The sequence below is a fragment of the Lithobates pipiens genome, unplaced genomic scaffold (assembly GCF_037356315.1).
Source record: "Lithobates pipiens isolate NorthernLeopardFrog02 unplaced genomic scaffold, aLitPip1_a1.2 Scaffold_8, whole genome shotgun sequence".
NCBI lineage: Eukaryota > Metazoa > Chordata > Amphibia > Anura > Ranidae > Lithobates > Lithobates pipiens.
Genome location: NW_027507903.1, coordinates 304,886,432 through 304,908,204, shown reverse-complemented (window position 1 = coordinate 304,908,204; position 21,773 = coordinate 304,886,432). Strand labels below are relative to the sequence as shown.

The 21,773-nt window shown below is 45.5% G+C and overlaps 1 protein-coding gene across 12 annotated transcripts in view; it reads right to left on the bottom strand.

The window, feature by feature from the left end:
• The window catches only part of LOC143960856 (uncharacterized), a 243,733-nt gene that overhangs the window by 55,257 nt on the left and 166,703 nt on the right, over positions 1-21,773 (bottom strand). For 6 of the 12 annotated variants that reach the window (XM_077469807.1, XM_077469809.1, XM_077469814.1 and 3 more), the window contains one exon: positions 9,382-9,435. The exons of 1 other annotated variant lie outside the window; for it this stretch is intronic. In XM_077469807.1, coding sequence (XP_077325933.1) covers positions 9,382-9,435 — 54 coding nt within the window. Of the gene's footprint in view, positions 1-1,633; positions 1,688-9,381; positions 9,436-21,773 lie in introns of all 12 variants that reach the window. 5 more of the 12 variants (XM_077469808.1, XM_077469811.1, XM_077469803.1 and 2 more) reach the window with 1 other exon arrangement.

Here is a 21,773-nt window from a genome sequence, read left to right as displayed (position 1 = left end):
ACAGCGGACTGGCACACACACGGGCGGACTGTCCGCTCAAACCAAGTTTGAATGGACAATCTTACGGAATTTCCGTAAGACTTTGTTCGTCAGACAGTCCGCTGAAAAAGTCCGCTGAAGCCCACACACGAGCGGACTGTCGGCTGAAATGTGTTTCGGCGGACTAAGTTGGGCAGACAGTCCGCCCGTGTGTACGCGGCCTAAGGTTAAACCTCTTTTCTTCTTATTTTAATGAGTGGCCATACGTTTTGTTAAACTCCCTTTGGCAAAAAAGTTTTATCCCTATTGTGGGGTCACCACCAGTATGCTATTTGTATATTGAAATCATATCCCCTCTCAAGCGTCTATTCTACAGAGAGAATAAGTTCAGTGCTCACAACCTTTCCTCATAACTACTATCCTCCAGACCCTTTATTAGCTTTGTTGCCCTTATGTGTACTCGCTCCATTTCCAGTACACCCTTCATGAGGACTGGTGCCCAGAACTGGACAGCATACTCTAGTTGCGGCCGGACCAGAGTCTTGTAGAGCGGGAGAATTATCATTTTATCCTTGGAATTAATCCCCTTTTTAATGCATGCCAATATTCTGTTTTTCTTTGTTAGCAGCAGCTTGGCATTGTATGCCATTGCTGAGCCTATCATCTACTAGGACCTCCAGGTCCTTTTTTATCCTAGATTCCCCAGAGGTTCTCCCCCCAGTGTTTAGATTTTTGCCACCCAAATGCATTATTTTACATTTTTCTACATTGAACCTCATTTGCCATGTACTGTAGTTGCCCACCCCATTAATTTGTTCAGATCTTTTTGCAAGGTCTTCAAATCCTGCAAAGAAGTTATTGCCCTGCTTAGCTTAATATTGTCCGCAAATACAGAGATTGAACTATTTATCCCATCCTCCAGGTCGTTTATGAACAAATTAAACAGGATTGGTCCCAGCACAGAACCCTGGGGGATCCCACTACCGGAGTTAGTTTTCCTAAAATAGTTTCTTTTGAAGCATTGAGAACAATTTGCAGTCTTCCTGTTTTGTTTTTTTGGTGCTATGCTAACAGCTCTATTTTATGGTCTTTAGTTGAGTCGACATCTTATTGTATGGCTTTAATGTTCCAGATTATTATTGTGATTAACATATAACACTTGAAGAAAACTTGTACTGACAGAATATGGAGGCTGCCATTGCTGATCTATTTTTCAGAAAATTCTCGTTGCCTAGTTGTTCTACAGATCCAGTAATGTCTGTGTTTTTTGAGTTACTGTCCTGGAAAAAACATACAGCACATACAGTAGAACAGGACTTATTTCTGACTTCTAATTGCATAATTTGTCCAGGTCAGTAATCACGTCAGTGACAGCCAAAGAGCTAGTATTTCCTGGAGAAGATCCGCATAGACAACCTGCACGTTTTTCTCAGTACAGGTCTCTAAAAAACTCTGGCTCAGTGTTAGCATAAACTGAGCTCTACTTTACCACTGGAGCTGCAATAATGGGATTGTGAGGTATCCTTGGCTTCTCTGCCACCCTGGGAAAATTCATATATCATGGGGATACTTTTCCAGCCACAAATAGATTATAGGAATGGATAGTGTGATGTTTTGGCTTTAAGAAGTTCACTTATTCTAAATAAGTACATACCGGTGGTACAGCTGGAAGATCAACTGGTGCTTCAACGGCTGGTTTAGCAACTGGCTAAATATAAACAGAGACAAGGTATTGGTATTTGCAACAACAACTTGCTTTAAATGCATTTTGCATTATTTAAAGACAAATCACTCAAAATATATTTGGAGTGATGTTAATCATCTGCTTGTTAGCAGTCTCCTCATTTGCAAAATACAGACACAAATATGATTCTAATAAGTCCCAAGCATGCGTGTATAGCTCTACAAAGGAAGTAAATATTGTATGTATGTGTGTGTGTGTGCGTTAAGGATGAGCCAAACACCCCCCTTGTTCGGTTCGTACCAGAACCTGCGAACACACCTAAACTTTGTGTGAAATTTAGAACCCTATTAAAGTCTATGGGACTCGAACGTTCAAAATCTAAAGTGCTAATTTTAAAGGCTAATATGCAAGTTACTGTCCTAAAAAGTGTTTGGGGACCTGGGTCCTGCCCCAGGGGACATGGATCAATGCAAAAAAAGTTAAAAAAACTGCCGTTTTTTCAGGAGCAGTGATTTTAATAAAGATTAAAGTGAAAAAATAAAAGTGTAATATTCCTTTAAATTTCGTACCTGGGGGGTGTCTACAGAATGCCTGTGAAGGGGCGCATGTTTCCTGTGCTTAGAACTGTCCCAAAGTTCGACTCGAACTCGAAGCTCATCCCTAGTGTGCGTATATATATATATATATATATATATATATATATATATATATGCACACAGTGGATATAAAAGATCTACACACACCTATATATATATATATATATATATATATATATATATATATATATATAAATGTATATATATATATATATATATATATATATATATATATATATATATGTAGCGGTCACTGCCTAAAGGTAGGTGATCTAGAAGTGTTTTAGTGACTGAATGCAGCTTCAGGCAAATTTAGCCAGGCCTGTGACTTAAGGCAAGCCTAATTGTTTTGATCTGGGGAATGGGAGTTTCAGTGTAGTGGGGGGTGTGGCCACCTGTGCTCTGGCTCAAAAATGCCTCCCTATGCTTCCAGTGGAATTGTTCTGGAAGAGGGGCAGGACTTGAGACCTGAGTGGCAGGCAGCTCATGTGGAGAGCTCTGACCAAACATTAATTTGCCTTGGCAGGGGCAGGCCTCCCATATAAGCTGGGGTCACGTGCTCCCAGAGAAGAGTCTGAGAGGAAAGGAAAACAACATGGAGTAGCTGGTGCAGCTTGGGTGTCCCCCTGTGGGGAGGAGAATGCGCTATGCGGAGAGGAGGGATGGATGGAGTTACATACTGTGAATCTACGGACCACGGTATAAATTACATAACAGTACTTCTAAAGGCTGAGGGATGTTGGCACGTGATTCATGGAAATAGGCGGTAATGGCCTGTGGCTTTAGGTTCAACACCCAAGGAAATCTAATCAGTCGGGCAGAAGGGAATTATTCAGCGTAATGCCCTTTTGTTTAACTTGGGAGTGCTGCACAAACGGAAGTAGTGCTCAACTGGCAGACGTAGATCAGCAAGTATGACTGGAGGGGACACAGAATTGTTCTAAAGCAAAAGGTCTATGGGTGAAGACTTATTCAGAGTTACTCTTTATCATCCGGCCTGTGTATCCTCAGAGGTAATTCTACCAAAGTCTAACTGTAAAGAGTTATTCAGCGTTACTCTTTATTATCCAGCCTGTGTATCCTCAGAGATCATTCTACTAAAGTCTATCTGTAAAGTGTTATTCAGAGTGACTCTTCATTAGAGCATTGCACTAAGAATTTGCACAAGAAGGCAAGGGAAGAATTGATAAGCAGCAAAAGAGCATCTCAAACAATCCTTCTCCTATCCAAGTTCAAGTTCTGCAAATATTCAGACATCCGGCCCTTTTTCGGACACCGGGCGGCTGAAGTACAGCGGAGATTAGAGCCATAGGCTCTAATAGGCTTCTAAAAAGGTGAACTGTGAGCGCAGAGCATTGCACTCGCAGTTCACCCAGGTGTGTTAGAACAGCAAAGGAATATATCCTAACACTGAACCGCCTCTGCGCTAATCAAGTGCGTGGGTCTGTTACCCGTCACCTGATTGGCTGAAAGGACAGGCGCTGTGATTGGATGCCTATAAGGAAGAGGGGAGGAGATGCATAGAGGACACGGGAACCGCTGTCTGACCTGCTCCAAGGTCCCATTGCCTGCCGCCATCACCCGAATACCTGACTTGGCACTGAGACAGAGTAAGTGCAGGGCAGACAGTGAGTGGGTGGGGGGGGGGGGGGGTCACAGTGACAGCATTTGATGGGGCACAGTGGCAGCATTTGATGGGACACATTTTCAGCATTTTGCAGCATTTGATGGGACACAGTGGCAGCATTTGATGGGGCACAGTGGCAGCATTTGATAGGGCACAGTGGCAGCATTTGGTGGAGCACAGTGGCAGCATTTGGTGGAGCACAGTGGCACTATTTGATGGGGCACAGTGGCAGCGTTTGATGGGGCACAGTGGCAGCGTTTGATGGGGCCCAGTGGCTGCAATTGATGGGCACAGTGGCTACAATTTATGGACACAGTGGCTGCAATTGATAGGCACGGTGGCAGCATTTGATGGCACAGTGGCAGCGTTTGATGGGCACAGTGGCTGCATTTGATGGGCACGGTGGCTGTGTTTGATGGCACAGTGGCTGCATTTGATGGCACAGTAGCTGCAATTGATGGACACAGTGGCTGCAATTAATGGACACGATGGCTGCAATTGATGGGCACGGTGGCTGCAATTGATGGGCACGGTGGCTGCAATTGATGGGCACGTGGCTGCAATTTATGGGCACAGTGGCTGTGTTTGATGGGCACAGTGGCTGTGTTTGATGGGCACAGTTAGGCCGCGTACACACGCGCGGACTGTTTGCCCAACCTTGTTCGTCAAACAGTTTCGGCAAACAGTCCGCTCAAAATTTGCATGAGCGGACTTGCCCACACACGAGCGGACTGTTTCAGCGAACTGTTTGCCAAACAGTTCGCTCAACTTTTGAAATGAACGGACTCGCCCACGTAAGGAGGAGGCAAATCCGCCCATTTCGAGCGCGTGTACAGGTAGGCGGGGCCCGCGAAGGAGACGTCGCGGGCTCCGCCGCCTGGAATGGGCTTAAAGGGGAACCCCAACTCCGAAAAAAATCGGCGTGGGGGTCCCCCCAAAGTCCACACCAGACCCTTGTCCGAGCACGCTACCCGGCCGGCCAGGAAAGGGGGGCGAGCGAGCGCGCCCCCCCTCCTGAGCCGTACCAGGCCGCGTGCCCTTAACATGGGGGGTGCCTTGGGGAAGGGGGGGCCGCGCGGCCCCCCCACCCCAAAGCACCTTGTCCCCATGTTGATGAGGACAAGGGCCTCTTCCCGACAACCCTGGCCGTTGGTTGTCGGGGTCTGCGGGCGGGGGGCTTATCGGAATCCGGGAGCCCCCTTTAAGAAGGGGGCCCCCGGATACCGGCCCCCCACCCTATGTGAATGAGTATGGGGTACAATGTACCCCTACCCATTCACCTGTGAAATAAAGTACAAAAAAAAACACAACACAGGGAAAAAATATTTTATTGCACAGCTCCGGGGGTCTTCCGTCTTCGGGGGTCTTCTCGCCGGACTCCTCCGCTATCTGTGTGTAGCTCTTTTGCTAGCGGAGGAGTCCGGCTTTCTTCCTCCCCGCCGCCGGCCTCTTCTCCCGACTTCGGGGGTCTTGTCCCCCTCTTCGGTTCTTCTGCCAGGCCACCGCGCCTTCTTGTAGCTCTTTTGCAGGCGGTGGCCCGGTCTTCTGTCGCCGCTGCCTTCCGTTCTTCTGTCGCCGCCTTCGGTTCTTCTGCCGGGCCACCGCGCCTTCTTGTAGCTCTTTTACAGGCGGTGGCCCGGTCTTCTGTCGCCGCTGTCGCCGCTGTCGTCGCCGCCGCCGCCGCCTTCCGTTCTTGTTCTTCTTCTTGTTCTTCTTCTTCTTCTCCTGGAGATGTTGACTCGACGAGCTCTCCGGCCGGAATGCCAGGGACACGCTCCGCTGCCACTTATATAGTGACAATGGGGCGGTGTCACATGGTATATGTCACATGGGTTGGTCACATGGTGACCCCGCCCCCTTACGATGTCATAGTCCCCATGTGACATCAACCCATGTGACCAACCCATGTGACATATACCATGTGACACCGCCCCATTGTCACTATATAAGTGACCGCACAGCGCGGCTCTGGCATTCCGGCCGGAGAGCTCGTCGAGTCAACATCTCCAGGAGAAGAAGAAGAAGAACAAGAAGAACAAGAACGGAAGGCGGCGGCGGCGGCGACGACAGCGGCGACAGAAGACCGGGCCACCGCCTGTAAAAGAGCTACAAGAAGGCGCGGTGGCCCGGCAGAAGAACCTAAGAGGGGGACAAGACCCCCGAAGTCGGGAGAAGAGGCCGGCGGCGGGGAGGAAGAAAGCCGGACTCCTCCGCTAGCAAAAGAGCTACACGAAGATAGCGGAGGAGTCCGGCGAGAAGACCCCCGAAGACGGAAGACCCCCGGAGCTGTGCAATAAAATATTTTTTCCCTGTGTTGTGTTTTTTTTTGTACTTTATTTCACAGGTGAATGGGTAGGGGTACATTGTACCCCATACTCATTCACATAGGGTGGGGGGCCGGTATCCGGGGGCCCCCTTATTAAAGGGGGCTCCCGGATTCCGATAAGCCCCCCGCCCGCAGACCCCGACAACCAACGGCCAGGGTTGTCGGGAAGAGGCCCTTGTCCTCATCAACATGGGGACAAGGTGCTTTGGGGTGGGGGGGCCGCGCGGCCCCCCCTTCCCCAAGGCACCCCCCATGTTGCGGCCTGGTACGGCTCAGGAGGGGGGGCGCGCTCGCTCGCCCCCCTTTCCTGGTCGGCCGGGTAGCGTGCTCGGACAAGGGTCTGGTGTGGACTTTGGGGGGACCCCCACGCCGATTTTTTTCGGCGTTGGGGTTCCCCTTTAAGCCCATTCCAGGCGGCGGAGCCCGCGACGTCTCCTTCGCGGGCCCCGCCTACCTGTACACGCGCTCGAAATGGGCGGACTTTCCGAGCGGGAACAGTTTGCTCATTTCGAAAGTAGCCTACACACGGGCGGACTGTTCGCTCAAACACAGTTTCAGCGGACAGTTTTTCGGAATTTCCGAAAGACTTTGTCCGTCCAACTGTCCGCTGAAACTGTCCGCTGAAAGCCCACACACGGGCGGACTGTCCGCCCAAACACTGTTCAGCGGACAAGGTTGGGCGAACAGTCCGCCCGTGTGTACGCGGCCTTAGGCTGCAATTGATGTGGGTTATTTTTTCAGAATTTCTCAGTTTGTTTGCGTCCCCCCAAAAATTTTGAGCACCAACCGCCACTGGTGGGGTGTGACTATGAGTACTGAGCCATGATAGGAGTAAGTAATCATCATTTTGTCTAATCAGGTCTTTGACAGTGCTAATTGGCCAAGCTTTGCACGTAAAGGCTTCATCCAATAAGGGCCCTGAAATGCATTGGGAAGTGCGCAGTACACTATGTGGCTCCCTGCGGATGAACATCCTGTTGAGCTACCTGCAAACTCGGATGTTCACAGAACGGTCGAACAAGTGAAGTTCGGGCTGAACTTATGCTCAACTCAAACTGTTCGCCCATCTAATTTGACTGCATTCTGCATCTCTTAAGCCGCGTACACACGGACGGACTGTCTGGCCAACTAAGTCCGTCAGACAATCCGACGGACAGTCCGTCCTACTTTTGAATGAACGGACTTGACCACACACGGATGCCAAACAGTCCGTCGAAAGTTTGCGCGATGACGTGTACAGCACGTACGACGGGACTAGAAATAGGAAGTCCAATACACAGCAATGCAACCTTTCGCCGTGTAAATCCTTTCTGAGCATGCGCCATACTTAGTCCGTCCAACTAGCCTACTCACGAGCGGACTGTCCGCTGAAACCAAAGTCTGACGGACAATATTACGGAATTTCCGAAATACTTACTACCGCCAGACTGCACGCTGAAAAAGTCCGCTGAAGCCCACACACGAGCGGACTGTCCGCTGAAATGTGTTTCGGCGGACTAAGTTTGCCAGACAGTCCGCCCGTGTGTACGCGGCTTTAGGTTTAAAAAAGACACAAGTCCATCAAGTCCAACCTATGCGTGTGTTTATATGTCAGTATTACATTGTATATACCTGTATGTTCAGGTGCTGATCTAATAGTTTCTTGAAACTATCGATGCCACCCGCTAAGACCACCACCTGTGAAAGGGAATTACACATACTTGCCACTCTTACAGTAAAGAACCCTCTACGTAGTTTAAGGTTAAACCTCTTTTCTTCTAATTTTAATGAGTGGCCACAAGTTTTGTTAAACTCCCTTTCGCAAAAAAGTTTTATCCCTATTGTAGAGTCACCACCAGTATGGTATTTGTATATTGAAATCATATCCCCTCTCAAGCGTCTATTCTACAGAGAGAATAAGTTCAGCGCTCGCAACCTTTCCTCATAACTAATATCCTCCAGACCCTTTATTAGCTTTGTTGCCCTTCTGTGTACTCGCTCCATTTCCAGTACACCCTTCATGAGGACTGGTGCCCAGAACTGGACAGCATACTCTAGTTGCAGCCGGACCAGAGTCTTGTAGAGCGGGAGAATTATCATTTTATCCTTGGAATTAATCCCCTTTTTAATGCATGCCAATATTCTGTTTTTCTTTGTTAGCAGCAGCTTGGCATTGTATGCCATTGCTGAGCCTATCATCTACTAGGACCCCCAGGTCCTTTTTTATCCTAGATTCCCCAGAGGTTCTCCCCCCAGTGTTTAGATTTTTGCCACCCAAATGCATTATTTTACATTTTTCTACATTGAACCTCATTTGCCATGTACTGTAGTTGCCCACCCCATTAATTTGTTCAGATCTTTTTGCAAGGTCTTCAAATCCTGCAAAGAAGTTATTGCCCTGCTTAGCTTAATATTGTCCGCAAATACAGAGATTGAACTATTTATCCCATCCTCCAGGTCGTTTATGAACAAATTAAACAGGATTGGTACCAGCACAGAACCCTGGGGGATCCCACTACCGGAGTTAGTTTTCCTAAAATAGTTTCGTTTGAAGCATTGAGAACAATTTGCAGTCTTCCTGTTTTGTTTTTTTGGTGCTATGCTAACAGCTCTATTTTATGGTCTTTAGTTGAGTCGACATCTTATTGTATGGCTTTAATGTTCCAGATTATTATTGTGATTAACATATAATACTTGAAGAAAACTTGTACTGACAGAATATGGAGGCTGCCATTGCTGATCTATTTTTCTGAAAATTCTCGTTGCCTATTTGTTCTACAGATCCAGTAATGTCTGTGTTTTTTGAGTTACTGTCCTGGAAAAAACATACAGCACATACAGTAGAACAGGACTTAATTCTGACTTCTAATTGCATAATTTGTCCAGGTCAGTAATCACGTCAGTGACAGCCAAAGAGCTAGTATTTCCTGGAGAAGATCCGCATAGACAACCTGCACGTTTTTCTCAGTACAGGTCTCTAAAAAAACTCTGGCTCAGTGTTAGCATAAACTGAGCTCTACTTTACCACTGGAGCTGCAATAATGGGATTGTGAGGTATCCTTGGCTTCTCTGCCACCCTGGGAAAATTCATATATCATGGGGATACTTTTCCAGCCACAAATAGATTATAGGAATGGATAGCGTGATGTTTTGGCTTTAAGAAGTTCACTTATTCTAAATAAGTACATACCGGAGGTACAGCTGGAAGATCAACTGGTGCTTCAACGGCTGGTTTAGCAACTGGCTAAATATAAACAGAGACAAGGTATTGGTATTTGCAACAACAACTTGCTTTAAATGCATTTTGCATTGTTTAAAGACAAATCACTCAAAATATATTTGGGGTGATGTTAATCTTCTGCTTGTTAGCAGTCTCCTCATTTGCAAAATACAGACACAAATGTGATTCTAATAAGTCCCAAACATGCGTGTATACCTCTACAAAGGAAGTAAATATTGTTTGTGTGTGTGTGTGTGCGTGTGCGTGTGTGTGCGTGTGTGTGCGTGTATACAGGCCAGTATGGTGGCCTGAATTTATGGGAGGAGCCCGGGGGGGTATTTAACCTGCCCATTTGCCTGTGGTCTTTGTCGGTTTCCTGTGTGCGATACTGCATGTCAGGGGGCAGACTCTTCCCAGGTCACCTCATGATCATCAGTCTGTGCATTCAATCGCATGTGTACTTCGGCTTTGTCATTCGTGGTCTTCATCGGCAGTTCCCGCTCACGGTCGCAGGTAGTATCCAAACCTTTTCGTATCATATGCAAACTTGCGGTTTATTATGCTTGCTACCCTGCACCCCTTTCGCAAAAAAAAACTGCCTCTGAGTCCCGACATCATTCAGCACAGGCGTAGTTTATTTGTAAGTTCTTTCTACGAAACATACAATTCATTCGTATATCCAAGCCTCTGAGCCGCCGTCGGTCGTTCTCTGATATCACTTGCCATAGGCTTCACTGGTTATAAAATTCACTGTCCATGGAGTTGCCATCTCTTTCACTTTGAGATAAGCATGTATTGTTTGTATGGGTTTTTGTGGCTGATTGAGGTGTAATTAAACCCACCTGGTGCCTTTTCTGCATTTGACTAGCCTGGGGGGATAGGGGGTTGATAGGTGTTCGGTTTCACAGTAAGGAATGGCATACACTCTACAACCAATTTGTATCAGATACTCCTTACTACCGATTTATATTGGATTCATCTCATACGTTTTTCAAACTGATTCGTATCAGATGCATTGCAGAGGCTTGCTGTGCTTTCAAGATCGGTCGTAGTTTTTCATCGATTGTACCACACTTGGACCGCTACACTCTCACTGTCGCAGGTAGGACTTTGTTTTTTCCACTCCTTCTAAACTCGAATCTTTACATTATCATGTTCATTTTGCAAAAGTCGCACTTACGGCTCCGTAAGTCTTTCTATGTCATCTTTCATGTATCTCATACTTTCTACCCAACGCGGGTTTACTCGAGCCAGTTGCAACCCCTACACCCTTTTACAAAACATTCACTTCACCTAAATGACCCCCTACACCTCTTACTGGATAGCAAACACTCACCAACAGCTGATTCTAATCTAGTCGCAACCTCGCCTCTATGCTTCTGATCCTCAGGAATCACAAGCCCCTTCACCCACCATCACCATTCAGTCGATCCAAACCCAGCCATATCATCAGCGATACGATTCGGATCTGACATACGAGCCCCTCAGTCACCTCGCATCTACGGCTGATTCGAATCTAGTGGCTGCATCAGCGCAATGATTGGTCCTCGCCAAGCACAAACTTTAACAAACCGAGCCGAAACCTGTTGCATCACCGACTCAAATGATTCGGATCTTTCACAGACTATTCCACCGGTGCTCGCACCCAGCCCGGTTCAAACTAGTCACATCAACAGTATGAATTCAGCAGTACTTACGTTCACTTTCTCAGTCTATCCATGCATGATCATACACAACCCTCTCTATCTATTTGCTCAATGCTGCGCACGGTCATTCCTACATAATGGGTGGCACAGTGGTGTAGTGGTTAGCATTCTCACCTAGCAGTAAAAAGGGTCGCTGATTCAAATCCCAACCACGACACTACCTGCCTGGAGTTTGCATGTTCTCCCTGTGCCTGTGTGGGTTTCCTCTGGGTACTCTGGTTTCCTCCCACACTCCAAAGACATGCAGGTAGGTAAATTGGCCCTAGTATATGAATGGGGACCTTGGATTGTGGGATCCTCAAGGGTAGGGACCAATGTGAGTGTGCAATGTAGAATGTACAGGGATAGGGACAATTGTAGACACTCACTCAGGATGGACTGGTGTCTTTATTCAACCTTAGTAACTATGTACATTTCCACTAAAATATTTTCTTTCGCACTTTCAACAAGGCTGTGTTCTTGCCATCGCTGCAAACATTTCTGAATTTGGCTCAAAATGCCCAATCTTCTCCAGTAGCAACACGGCTACTCACACATTTTCTCTATCACGTTTCCCCTTTCAGGTCAGTAAGGTTGCCAGTTGGTCCATCCTACACCAGGCTTGGACAGTCTTTCTCCCAAAAAAAAAAAAAAAAACCCATTGTCGAGGGCTTGCATTTCTTCACCAGGGGGTCAGCTATGGCCCCAAAACAGCTCTTTGCGATCCCCCTTCTCAAACTTTTCCATGTCACCCTACTACAGGTTCGTGGTCGACCCAGTTCTCGACCCCAACCGAGACTTCACTACTAGGGCTTCAAGTCAGGTGCGCAGTAAAAAAAAAAAAGGGACCCCCCTTTTTCCTTTCTCTCGAACACACTTTCACAACATATTTGACTTTACATACACAATGTGTTTGATTCCTGAGGAGTTAGCAACTGTCACATACTTCTATTCATGTCACTCTGTTTTCAAAGCGCAAGCCTTCACTATGCAGACAAGGTCGCCTAATCTCCATACTTGCTGGCAGTGCAAGCATTAGCAGACCAAACACACATCAATAAACTACAGATCACAACATTCCTACTTAGAATACCAGACTTCAGCTACCCACCCCAGTCCGCCCTGGGGGGCTCTGGTTCATTAGTCTGTGCCGAGCACAGACGGACACCCGAGCTATTGGTTACCTAGCCAGTCACCTCCTGGCTCACCTCGGTTGTCACGCATTATTTTGAGTTTTCTAAAGTCACACTCAACAGCGCTCGAGCGCAAACCAACTGTCACTACGGCTGCCTTTCCTTATCCTGTTCTTGTTTTCTTCCGCCTTCCATTTTGTCTACCCAAACGCATCTATCCCCTCCTACCTTTGCAACTTACCTTAAACATATGCATTTCCCCCTCCTTGCTTTACCTGATGCCATGTCGCAGGCAGACAGTGAGGACTTCCCCTTAGCCCTGCCGTCACCCGTTGTGGGCTCAGCAAGCGACGGCTCACAGTCCCACAGAGCTTGGACCATTTATAAAAAATATAAATAAAAATTAATAAAAAAAACCCAAGCTCATCGCAGAACTGCATCGCAGGAGTAATTCCTACCCTGCCACAGTTAGGAAGTCGAGCTTTTAGGCTGCTGTTTCCACTGCCAGTGGCAGCCCTACCAGGCACCACTTCAGTCTATCTTCTTAGTGACTACTCAGCCGTTCTCCTGGGTGACCACACTGTCAACAGCAGTCACCGAAGTCCAAGCAGAGTGAGAGCCCTGGCGGTACGCCCAGCCGTGCCCCTACCAGCTCCAGTCACCACCATTATTCCCATACCTTCAATTACAGGTACGCCCAACATCTTCACCACTGTCTTCCCTGCGCACCTTGTCCCAGCAGGACATCAAGAAGGATATCTTGGACGACAATGATGTTAACTTAGCATCCCTCCTCATAGCAGTACACAACTTGGCCAAGAAGAAGTCATATTTGGGGGGAGACGTCTCCGTCATCCTGAAGGTCAGGGACCCTTGACTTAATCGCTAGCTCACTGTCACAGAGTTTGTGCTAGCCTTGGGGACAGTCAGAGATGTGCTATGCAGGGCAACCCCAACAGGAGGGAAGAATTGGACCCGTATCTGCATGCAGTATTGGATCTAGGTCACAAGTACGGAGGGTGCTCGTTCTAGGACTATCACCACTCATTTTCAGCTAAGGCAGCAGCCAGACTCGGGATGATCCTTTATCTCCCGCCTCTTAGTGTTTCTCTTCCAGGTACTAGACCCTGACTAAATACTTAATTTAAACGTGCCAGTAATAGCGGATCCACTCATGTGAGACAAATTTCTCAAAAATTCCAATCCCTGTAAATAACTGCCAGTCTCTGCGGTGTATAATAAGCCCGGTGTAAGAATTTCAGCTGTATGAAACGGTCTCTGGCTGAGATCAAGGTCGGGACATATGTGGAGACACAGGACTCCCAGTCTTCCTCCTCAAGGAACGGTATGCCCCTTTTCCATTTGGTATATAGCTTAGGTAGCTTAGCTGGTAGGGAGGCTGACAAGTGGAAATAGATTGTGGACAGGGGAGCCATTTCACAATGCTACCTGCCTTATTAATCTATCATTATCTCACAACACCCGGAAGGCCTACCGTACAGCCTGGAAGATCTATGACAAGTTACTAGCCTCAAACCCCAGGGCAATATCAGGAGATCTCTATCACATCCTGGCCTTCATATTATGCCACCACACACAGCTGGCACTGTCACACAATACCATTAGACTCTACTTAGCTGACATCCAGCATTTCATCCCCTTACGAGATCCTAACAAACCATCTTGTTTGCCGCCCATACGGTCAAGACCATCCTGTGTGGTACTTACAGACAACAACCTTAACTTAACAACCATACGTGTGCACACCCTCTTATAACTGGGGATGTAGCTGTGGTCAGAATTAAGCACATTCAAACTTATGTTAAATAGGAGTCAGTACATACCCGTCATCATTTCAATTGCCTATGATTAACCCCAAATAGAGTTTAGTTGTTCTAGTAGTTGTTTCCTGACATTTTCTTAGTCACATCCTACAGCAAAAGCCCTGGTCAGCAGAGAGCTTCCAAAGCATCAAAGGGATCTCATTGTTAAAGGTATCAGTCAGGAGAAGGGTACAAAATAATTTCCAAGGCATTAGATATACCATGGAACAAAATGAAGGCAGTCATTATCAAGTGGAGAAAATATGGCACAACGGTGACATTAGCAAGAATTGGACATCCCTCCAAAATTGATGAAAAGACAAGAAGAACACTGGCCAGGGAGGCTGCCAAGAGGCCTACAGCAACTTTAAAGGAGCCTCATGAATATCTGGCAAGTCCTGGCTGTGTGACAACAATCTCCTGTATTCTTCATATGTCTGGGCTATGGGGTAGAGTGACAAGATGGAAACATTTTCTTACAAAGAAAGACATCCAAGCCTAGCTAAATTTTACAAAAACACATCTTAAGTCTCACAAAAGCATATGGGAAAAAGTGTTATGGTCTGATGAAAACAAGGTTGAACTTTTTGGCCATAATTCAAAAAGATATGTTTGGCGCAAAAACAACACTGCACATCACCAAAAGAACACCATACCCACAGTGAAGTATGGTGGTGGCATCATGCTTAGTTAAGGTAGAGGGAATTATGAACAGTTCCAAATACCAGTAAATATTGTCACAAAACCTTCAGGCTTCTCCAAGAAAGTTGAACATGAAGAGGAACTTCATCTTTCAGCATGACAATGACCCAAAGCATACATCCAAATCAACAAATTAATGGCTTCACCAGAAGAAGATTAAATTGTTGTAATTTCCCAGCCAGAGCCCAGACCTGAATCAATTGAAAATCTGTGGTATAATATGAAGAGGGTTGTGCACAGGAGATGCCCTCGCAATCTGATAGATTTGGAGTGTTTTTAAAAAGAAGAGTGGGCAAATATTGCCAAATCAAGATGTGCTATGCTGATAGACTGATACCCAAAAAGACTGAGTGCTGTAATAAAAGCAAAAGGTGCTATTAGTTTAAGGGTGTGCACACTTATACAACCATATTATTTTATTTTTTATTTTAGACTTCCCTCCACCTAAAAGATTTCAGTTTGTTGTTCAATTGAGTTGTACCGTTTATAGGTCACATTATGCCGCGTACACACGATCGGACTATCCGGCGGACTTAGTCCAGCGGACGACCTGCCGGATTTTGCAGCGGAGGTCCACCGGACTTTCCGAATGAGCGGACTTGCTCACACACACCCAGACTTTTCTGGCGGACAATCCGCCGGACTATGGCGGAAGTCCGCCGGACTTTTGAAATGAACGGACTTGCCCACACACAGTAAAGTAAAGTCCATTCATTTTGAATGTGGATCCAGGTAGACAGAACTAGCAAAGTAAGTGAATGTTGCCGCCTCCATCGGCGAGATTGACACCTTGCTAGCCCCGTCACCTGGTATGGATTTAAAGGGAAACCCCTACGCCAAAAAAACGGTGTGGCGGTCCCCCCAAAGTCCATAACAGACCCTTATCTGAGCAGGCAGCACGGTCAGGAAAGGAGGAGGTTGCAGCCCCCCCACCCCAAAGCACCTTGTCCCCATGTTGATGAGGACAAGGGCCTCTTCCCGACAACCCTGGCCATTGGTTGTCAGGGTCTGCGGGCAGGGGGCTTATCGGAATCCGATACCAGCCCCCCACCCTATGTGAATGAGTATGTGATACGATGTCCCTACCCACTCACCTGGTGAAAAAAAGTGTAAATAAAAAAAAAAAAACACAAGTTTTTAAAATTATTTATTAGACAGCTCCGGTGGTCTTCTCTTCTTCCTTCTTGGGGGGTCTTCTCGCCGGACTCCTCCGCTATCTACTGCTCTTTTGCTAGCTCTTTTACTAGCGGAGGAGCCCGGCTTTCTACTTCTTTGTCACCGCCGCCGTCCGGCGGTCTTCTTCCGACTTTGGGGTCTTGTCCCACTCTTCGGTTCTTCTGCCGGGCCTCCGCTATCTTCTTATAGCTCTTTTACTAGTGTTGGCCCGGTCTTCTGTTGCCGCCACCTTCTTCTCTTCTTCTTCTTCTTCTTCCTGGCGATGTTGACACGATGCTCTCTCTGGCCGCAATGGCAGGCGACTTTTATTTATATATATATACACACACAGTATATAAACACACACACACGGCATATATGGATTTAAAAATAGAATATTTTCTGTGATTAAGTGATTCTTGAACTGTATGGACTGGGATTGGTAGCTGTGGAGAAAATGTGGCCAGCTTAAAACCCCCTCAATTTATCCCATAAGAGTAGGATGGATGTAGGAACATACAGTATAAGTTGACAAGTGTTTTTTTTCCCCCACAATGACAGTCTAGTGCGCTGATCAACATGGCTGATGTACACATGGCTAAAGATTTACAAGTAAAAAAAAAGTGTATACAAAGTTCACACTAAACAATAGGGCTAATATACCTAGTGTAAAAAGGCTGCTAGCTTTTCCACGGTACATGGACCAGTCTGTTTTGCAGTTAGTACTTTGAGCTGCTTTTAAGGGCACTGAAAAACATTGCCCCCCTCCTCTCTAAAAACCCAGCTCAGTGATACTATGAACTGAGTTCTGCTGTACCATTGGAGCCACCAGAGTAGTATTGAATTGTATGCTTGGCTTTCCTGCCACCAAATGTGTGTGTTGTGGGGATTGTTTTACCAGTCAAACAGATAAAGGAAATGGATAGGATGAATTGTTGGCTTTAATGTTTTAAAAAAAAAATAACATATACAGGGGGTCCCCGACTTACGAACATCCGAGTTGCGAACGACTCCTACTTACGAACGGGGCCCGAGTGACGTCACTGCCAGCCGTCATCTTCCTCTACTTCCATTAAGGGGCCCCCCTCGTCATCCTGCCTGCCCATTCACAGGCCTGGTATGGTCCGGTGGCCTGCCAGGCCGCTAAAACTGCCCACCGTGGCCGCGGCCTAGTGCAGCCTAGTGAAGCCTCCAAGATCCCCGGTCTTTCCTGAGCAGAGGTGCACCGCGGCTGGCCTGCCTGGACTCAGATCGCAGACACTGTTGCTTTCACCATCCATCCATTACACTGCTGTGCCATCAGGTGAGCTACCTGGAATTACTGTAATATGCCTATGTACTGTATACAGTGTACTGTACAATGTGTCCTCCCCTCTCCCCCCCCCACCCCCATACCTCTTTCTGCTGTCTCCAGCCCCTGCCGCCGATGTAAACAGTGAGAGGGGAGAGCCATGCCCCTCCCCTCTCAGCTGTGACAGGAAATCAAGCACAGTGCTAGGACTCCTGTTTTGGAGGTGACAGGGTCAATAAAGAGAACCTCCAATTGCTATCACATGGAATTGTTTTCTCCTGTGTGATAGCAATAAAGTTAAGTGAAATTTTTTTTTTATAAGAAATAATAATTAAATTAATAAGATAAAAAAGTAATTTTCAAAAAAGTAAAAAATAAGAAAAATAATATTAAAAATAAGAAAATACAAAAATAGAAAAAAAAGGAAAAGACAAGCTACAAATAAATAAACAAAGTGATAAAATAGTAAAAAAAAAGAAAAAAAAAACAGTACTGTCCCGACTTACAAACAAATTTGACTTAAGAACAAACCTACAGTCCCCATCTTGTTCGTAACCCGGGGACCCCCTGTACTCAATAAATACATACCAAAGGTGCAGTTTTGTACAGTACATGGATCAATATTGACAGAAACATGGTATTAATCTTTGCAATAACATTTTTCATTGAGTTCACTCTGCACCATTTGAAGACAACTCTTTAACCACTTCAATACAGGGCACTTTCACCCCCTTCCTGCCCAGGCCAATTTTCAGCTTTCAGCGCTGTCACAAATTGAATGACAATTGCGAGACCATGTAATGCTGCATTCTTTTGGTTGTGTTTATTCAACACTGAGTTCTTTATTTTTTGCTTAACAAATGAAAAAAGACAGATCATTTTGAAAAAAAAAAAATTGTAAATAAGTAATTTTTCTCTTTCACTTATATGCGCTGATGAGGCTGCACTAACAGCCACTGATGAGGTGGCACTAAAGGGCACTGATGAGGAGGCACTAATATGCACCACTGATGGGCATTATTAAGTAGTAGGGATGGGTGAACGGTTTGGCTAAAGCATAAGTTCCGGCCGAACTTTCATTGTTCAGACTTTTGGCAAACAGCCGAACAAATGTGTCGTTCGAAACATTTGTTCACCCCCCCAAACCGACCACAATGCATTAGGGAGCTGAACAGTACATTGCAAGCCCTGAGTGGCTGAAGCAGCGAAAGCTTCAGCCAATCAGGGCACAGAGCACTGTCAGAGTTATGATTGGACACTGTAATCATGACTTTATCCAATCATGGCTCATTCCTGCCCCACAGTATAAAAGTATTCTTTCAATTGCAGCTATTTTCAGTGTGATTTCGGGGTGGAGAGAGATAGAACAGGGCTCTGTTCAGTGCCATTAGTAAGTGTGCTATACTGTGCTATTTTGCTTCAATTGTCAGTGTAGACTATTAGTTTAGTGTCAGTCCAGGGCTAATGTGAGTGTAGTGAGGAAGGCCATCCCGCTGATTCGATGTCTGCCGGTGGCCCGCGATCACGGCGAGCAGAGGCAGAACGGGGAACTGCCTATGTAAACAAGGCATTTCCCTGTTCTGCCTAGTGCCATGGCAGAGATTAGGGATGAGCCCGCGGATCAAGTTGAACGTAAGTTCGACTCGAACATCAGGTGTTTGTTTGTTCTAAAATGAACCGAACATATGGAGCGTTCGTGGAAAATTTGAGTGCCCCGGAATGCCCCATAATGCACTGCGCCCAACAAGATTAACTGTGAGGGCTTACAGTGTTCTGGTACCACCAACACCTAAGGCTCAATCTTCTGCAGAGTATATAGGGCAGGCCGTATAATATATATATACTGCTGTTCAGAGTATATAGTGCCTTGGGCCTGAGTGACCCCCACAACATTTTTTTTGCTATTTTTGGTATTTTTATGTATATTGCCAGAATACGACAATATATTACATCCGCGACCAGTTTTAAATTAAATTTTTTTGCTTAGAAATGTCATTTTGCTGTGGCACTGTTATAAACATGGGAAAGATGTGCTACTTTACAAGCATACTAAGAAACCCCCCAGGCACGATATTTAAAGGAATATTTCATTTTTATTGTTTCACTTTAAGCATTATTAAAATCTCTGCTCCCGAAAAAATGTCAGGTTTTTAAAACTTTTTGCATTGATACATGTCCCCTGGAGCAGGACTCGGGTCCCCTAACAATTTTTATGGCAATAACTTGCATATAAGCCTTTAAAATTAGCACTTTTGATTTTTCACATTCACGTCCCATAGACTTAAATGGTGTTCCCGTGCTCAAACTAATATTTTGCCTGTTCCCATGTTCTGGTGAGTACCGAACCGGGGGGATGTTTGGCTCATCCCTAACAGAGGTCTTCTGTTCCCTGTCATCGGGAACAGTGATCTCTGTCGTGTTTCAGTAAGCCCATCCCCCTACAGTTAGAAAATACTGAGGGAACACAGTTAACCCCTTGATTGCCTCCTAGTGTTAACCCTTTCCCTGCCAGTGTCGTTTTTACATTGATCAGTGCATTTTTTAGCACTGATCAATGTAATAATGTCGCTGGTCCCCAAAAAGTGTAATTTGGGGTCAGATTTGACCGCCTCATTGTCGCAGCCCCACTAAAAATCACAGATCACTGCCATTACCAGAAAAAATAATTAAAGAAAATAAAAGTCCCTAAATCTATCCCATAGTTTGTAGACAAGATAACTTTTGCGCAAACCAATCAATATACACTTATTGCAATTTTTTTTTACCAAAAATATGTAAAAGATAATATATCAGCTTAAACTGATGAATAGATGTGTGTATGTATTAAAAGCAAAAAGTTTTAAAAAAGTTTTTTTTTTTAAAGAATTGTGGCTATTTTTTTTGTTTATAGCGCAAAAAAGAAAAACCGCAGAGGTGATCAAATACCACCAAAAAAACAGCCCTAGGCTACATACATGATAGATACAGCATGTATATTTACTTCTATAAAGAGATGCTTTTTACATTTATCACATCCAAGAGAAACTTTCATCTACATACTGTATATGTGGGGACTAAGAGAAAATCCAATTTTCTAAAGAGCATGGTGATTCTACAATGATCCTAAACTTTGCTTCCTGTGACTGGTAACTATGGAGAAATCCTCAATTTATGAAAGTAGCATGGTGGTGGGAACACAGAAGGTGACAACAGAGAGGTGAGCTGAGCAAAAAGGTCTTAAAGTTCTGTGTAAAATAAAAAAAAGAAATGTTTTTCACAACCCCATGATGCCATCGCGGTACACAGTCAACTGGGCTGATATTTACTTTGCTGAAGGCTCACAAGTGATCAGGTCCCTCACCTACCAATAATGACTCATATTCCCTTTAACACCCCTTCTGAAAACCTTTGTCTGCTGCCATCATGAACTAAACTCTTTCAATAGCACTTAATTTTAACCAGGTGGCCCAGTACTTTTGGCAAATATATGAAATTATGGACTAAAAAGTTTATTTATTGTTAGGGTTTAAAATAAGGTATTAGGTTTAGCATTTTCAGCAGAAAGAGCAGAAATGACAGCCCACATATTTCCACACATCCTCAAAAATCAACAAGCACTGTGGCAGATTGTTGTGAGAACCCCAAGATCCTCAGTCTGGAGACAGATAACTACTTTAAGCTATACGTGCATTCTGATACTATGACTGCCACCAGATGTCAGGAATGAGGGCCTGCAGTGACTGGCTAACCAGGACAAGGTCCTTATTTAAGCAGATAAAACCATCTGTGATACAGTTCTGCAATACTTTTGACCACCACTAGAAGGAGACTATACCCAAATCTAGCTGTCTAGCCACTCTAGACCGTGCTGATGCACCCTAAGCACTTGTACAAATGGTCGGACATTCCGACAACAAAATCTGTCTGATTTTTTCCGACGGATTTTGTCTGAATTTGGTGTTGCATACACAAGGTCGGACAAAGTTGTCGGAAAATCCGATCGTTTGGAACGTGATGACATTCGTTTTTTGCGACGGGACTACGTACAGGCTAGTAGCCAATAGCTTTGGTCTCGTAATTTGATCTGAGCATGCGTGCCACTTTGTCCGATCGGAATTCTTTACAAACGATCGGACAAAGTCCGATCGGATCAGGTTATCGGAAAATTTTATATCCAGTCTCAAACTTTGTTGGTCGGACATTCCGATGGAAAAAGTTAGATGGAGCCCACATACAGTCGGATTATCCGACAACACGGTCCGATTGGACATTTTCCGTCGGAATTTCCGACCGTGTGTACAAGGGCTAAGAAGTGGGGGGGAAGAGCCTAGTAATGTACAATGGTTTTTATGGTTCCTCAGCTCTCCTGCAAGCTAGAATCTTAGTGTAAACTTTCCCCACTGTCCACACTCCACCTTGCGGTTTGTCAGCTGACTGGTCTACTAGGTAACAACACACACACACACACACAGATCTCTATGTGGCAGATCTGCAATCTTGCACACACTGACAGTATTCTTCATTCAAACAGATTGGCTATCTCATTCTTTAGCACTTACAGAGAAATTGAAGGTGACCAACTATCAATGAAATC